At 34.6% G+C, this 4,289-nt stretch overlaps 1 protein-coding gene across 1 annotated transcript; it reads right to left on the reverse strand.

The window, feature by feature from the left end:
* Nucleotides 1-1,247: 1,247 nt before the first annotated feature.
* Nucleotides 1,248-4,083, reverse strand: LOC143922381 (zinc finger MYM-type protein 1-like). Its single transcript, XM_077445605.1, has 2 exons — nt 3,670-4,083; nt 1,248-3,569 (listed from the first exon to the last, which is right to left on the reverse strand). Exons 1-2 carry the CDS (start codon nt 4,081-4,083, stop codon nt 1,248-1,250), a joined length of 2,736 nt encoding a protein of 911 aa, XP_077301731.1.
* Nucleotides 4,084-4,289: the final 206 nt, after the last annotated feature.

A 4,289-nucleotide genomic window follows, 5' to 3' on the forward strand; every position in this document is an offset into this window, starting at 1 on the left:
TCTATATGTATATAAGAATTTTTTTTCTTTTTGACTATTTTTAAGACACTTACATATCATGAAAATTTTTCTTTCAGTCACGCATCATGATTAGTATTTGAATTTTCAGTATTAAGTTGCCAATTTTTAGACACGTTACTTTTTCTCTCTTCCTGTAATATAAAAATAAAAATAACAACAAATTTAAACACAATTAATCAATGTTCAAATTTTACAAAAGCAAAAACAAACCATATTTTCTGAACTCAAAGCGGCTTCCGAATGAATTCCGAACGAATGTCCGGAAACTTTGGTTTCATTCATAGTATCTAAACCTGACGAGGTGGCTACTCTTAGAACTGGACAGCTTTCGGTGACTGCTGAAGTTGATGATTGTGCATTTTGTATTGGCGGGCATCGCTTGAGATCGTTTTTAATCAAGTCGTTGACAAAATCGAATGGTTCAGAAATGGGAGCCGTCACGGAAGCTAAAATGGGTTGAACGAGTTCGCGTTCATTCTTGAGTCTGGCTGCATCGCAGCGAGCCGGTTGAAGTACATTAGTGACATTAGTTTGATAATGCTCCGCCAAAAGCTGTATCATCTGATTGATTTCAGTCGAGACGGCACGGCACGTATCGCAGTCTCGTGTTGGACAGCTTCAGCCGCAGCTTCAGACAACGCTCTTTCTACAGCACTCGCAACACTGGCAATGCCCTTCCCACTGGCAGTTCTAACCGCTTTGTTGAAAGGATCACACCTGTCACCTTTCATTCCGCGCTTATAACCCGACACTTTTTCCCCAACATTGCTCGTCACATCTTGCATCAATTCGAAACTGCCATTGTGACCGATTTTCGAAAATCGATAGCTGAAAGCAGTGGCGGACTGGGACTGAAATTAGTACATGCCAGGAGTCAAAGGGGGCCCCCAGGGTTAAAAAAAATTTTTCCTCCCCCCCCCCCATATATAAAAAAAAAATCTTTTTTTTTTATCACGCTAAAAATCTAGGGTAAAAAATAAATCAAATTTTCAAAAATGCACGAATCAAAAATAAAAATTGCAATTATATTTTGCAATTTTTATTTTTATTTTTATTAATTAGAATATACACATACTACACGTCTTACTGGCAATTAACAGAAATACAAAATGTATATAGGAAACTTTATTTACAAGATAGGACTGAACCGAGATTCAACAAGGACATACACATAAAATACATAATTATAAAAGAATAATAAAAAATCTAAAAGAAAAATTGGAAAATTAAGAGTATATTAGCAAACGTTTGAGTCCTTTCGACGCTTGTGCATATCTGTTAATAATTTCTTCTGCATCCAAATCATCTAACATTTGCTTCTCAATAGAAAGGAACATAAAATTTTCTAAATTTTCTTCAGACAACGTATTTCTCAGTTTGTTCTTAATTATTTTTAATTTTGAAAACGTCCTCTCACATTGCACTTGTGTAACTGAGAGTGTGGAGACGATTTTGTATAATTCATATAGGTTATCATACGCTTTGTCGTGTAGTCTGTTCGACGATAAAATTTTTAAAACGCACGATGGACATGTTCTGCAAGTTTTACAGCTGCTGCTGTCATCCTCACTCTCACTAATTTGAAGTAATAGCTTCAATATATCAAAATTTGAGGCAAATGAAACCAATTCTAATTTTACATTGCCTCTTTTGATTAGTGGAAAGAACTTCACAACACCATCCAATGCAATATCATCAAGGCCTTTTTCTGCAATAATTTTAAAATTAGCTGGGTCCAACCAAGATAAATCTTTATACAACTGCTTGTGATGTATAAATCGTGATTGTAGCGATTGGACAATGCGATCCATTATAAGGTTAAATACAGTTATTCGAAAATCAGCCAGAGGATCCGAAGAATTTCCTTCATCATTAGTTACTTCATCTGCCATTCTTTTCTTCTTCCTTTGTCTTTTAACAGGCAACGCTGTTTCTATAGAATCAATTTCCAATGTTTGATTTTCATCCATATTAATCATTGAAATCATATCATTACATATTGTTACGAATTCGAAAGCCTTACTGTGAACATTATGGAATGTTCTTTTCTGTTCCATCAACTTTGTTGTTGCTGTATCTACCAAACTCCATGCAGTAAACATATCTAAACAATTTGTTTGTAAATAACTAGACAAGGGGGCTGTGGTTTCAAATATGTACAAGTAAGTAAATGCTGTCAATATGGTTTCAAACTTTTGAAGACTCTGGAGTAAATAAGTGGCTTCGTGCTTCGTTTTTGCATCAAACTTGTCTGAATCCTGTATCATTGATAAGCATGTAAGTAGATTTACGAAAGTACTAGCAGTGGGATCATTAAAATGTCCAAATATTGTTGTTGCTGCATTAGATTTTCCCGACCACCTGGTTTCACCAATTATTTTTAATCTTTTCATCTTTTCTTGCCCCAGTTGTTTTTCAACAACTCCTATCCACACAGACATTCTCTTATATGATCCATTTATAAAAGTTGCTAAATTTTGAAGCAAATTAAAAAAAGAAACTGCAGACACACAACATTTTGTGGTTTCAGTTACTACCAAATTTAAGACATGGGCATAACACCATATATGAACATGTTGATCTGCCATGTTAGCAAGTTTACTCTGCAAACCATTATACTCTCCATGGTAGCTTGCAGCACCATCGGTGCTATCAGATATACAATTTTTAGGGTCAATATTAAGATGTTGCAACTTTTCAGTCAATAAATTAAAAAGTCCCTGTCCTGTACCATCATTACACGGCACAATTGAAAGTAGGCGCTCATAGACAATGCTTTTATGCACATACCGAATAATGATGCTAAATTGATCGATGATTGTATTATCCTGTGTTGAATCAACCTGGATAGAATAATATTTTGCTTCAAAAACTTCATGACTAATTCTTTCTTGAATCATAGTTTTCATAATATGGATTAACCTATTAACAGTTGTTTTGCTCAAGTAGGTAATTAGTCCACCACGGCCTTTATTTCCCGCCTTTCCTTGGTGCTTAAGTCGTTTCATTCTTTGATATGACTTTTTTTGCACTGCAGAAACGTGAGCTGCTATAATGGTGTCATATTTTGCCATCAACTGCACTGAAGCCAAAAAATTACCATGATTCGAAGCTTCATAATCCAGAGTATAGGCCGATTCATTTCTGTGACTTCGAAAAGAAACTGCTTGCTTGCCTAACATCTTTATGATGTCTATAATCCTCATGACAATACTTCTTTGCTTTAGTACCTTTTCTTTCTTTTGAATTAATGATGACGCAAAAAAATTATCTAATGTTCCATTATTAACCACACTGATATATTGATGAACATTTCGCACATGGGTTGTTGTCGATTCGTGCACAGCCAAGTTCTGGCTAATACGTCTGTAGTCACTAAAGCCATGTACAAATGATGATGAATCCGATTTGGGACACTCAAACGCTAAGCAATATGAACAATATAAGCACTTATTTTCTATGTTATATGTTAGCCAATTTCTTGGGACTGAATCATTCATAGTGTTTCTCTCATATAATCGAGCATCAAATGGTAGATCACTTACAGGCTGAAATGGATGTTCAGCAAAAAAATTGTTTCAGATTGTCTCGCGATGGATATTGAAATATTCCAGTAGTACATTTTTTTTCTTGTGTAGGTTCAATAACATCATGTGCCTCAGAATTTATGTCTGAAGTAATATCTAATTCCTTGTCACTAGTTGAAACTATAGGTATATGCGCGGATGTTGCAACTATAGGAAATATAGTCTGTACAGATACCGGAATAATGAAGCCTGAAGTACTGGGCCTGGGTTGATTAATATAGGATGCACTTATTCTTGTCTCTATATCCAAAGAATTTCTTTCTTGTTCTTGCAACTCACTTGTCAATACATCATCGCCATGAGTATTGTTTCTTGTTTCTTGATTATTTGTTGCGCAACTGGACATTGATGCGGGAAGTGGTTGTGGTACTATAAAATCTGTAATAGATCTGCAATACTTGGCTGACTTCTGTTTTTTTGTTTCTTGGCGTTCTTTGCGTTTTAGTGATCCAGATTTATACCTTCTCTTTTCCATGTTAATAGGGGTAATATATCTGAAAATCAAAACCGATTTATATTTTTGCAAAGCAGTTTCTTCTCTTTTTGTTTTTACAGGGTTTATTATACGATTTTTTTAATTCTTCGTATTAATAAGGATTTTCATTCAATTATAATTATATTTTTAATCGATGCTAATTACAAATTCTTTATATGTAAAATAACACTGCTCTACACGAAAAA

Source organism: Arctopsyche grandis, chromosome 2 (assembly GCF_051622035.1).
Source record: "Arctopsyche grandis isolate Sample6627 chromosome 2, ASM5162203v2, whole genome shotgun sequence".
NCBI classification, from domain to species: Eukaryota; Metazoa; Arthropoda; class Insecta; order Trichoptera; family Hydropsychidae; genus Arctopsyche; species Arctopsyche grandis.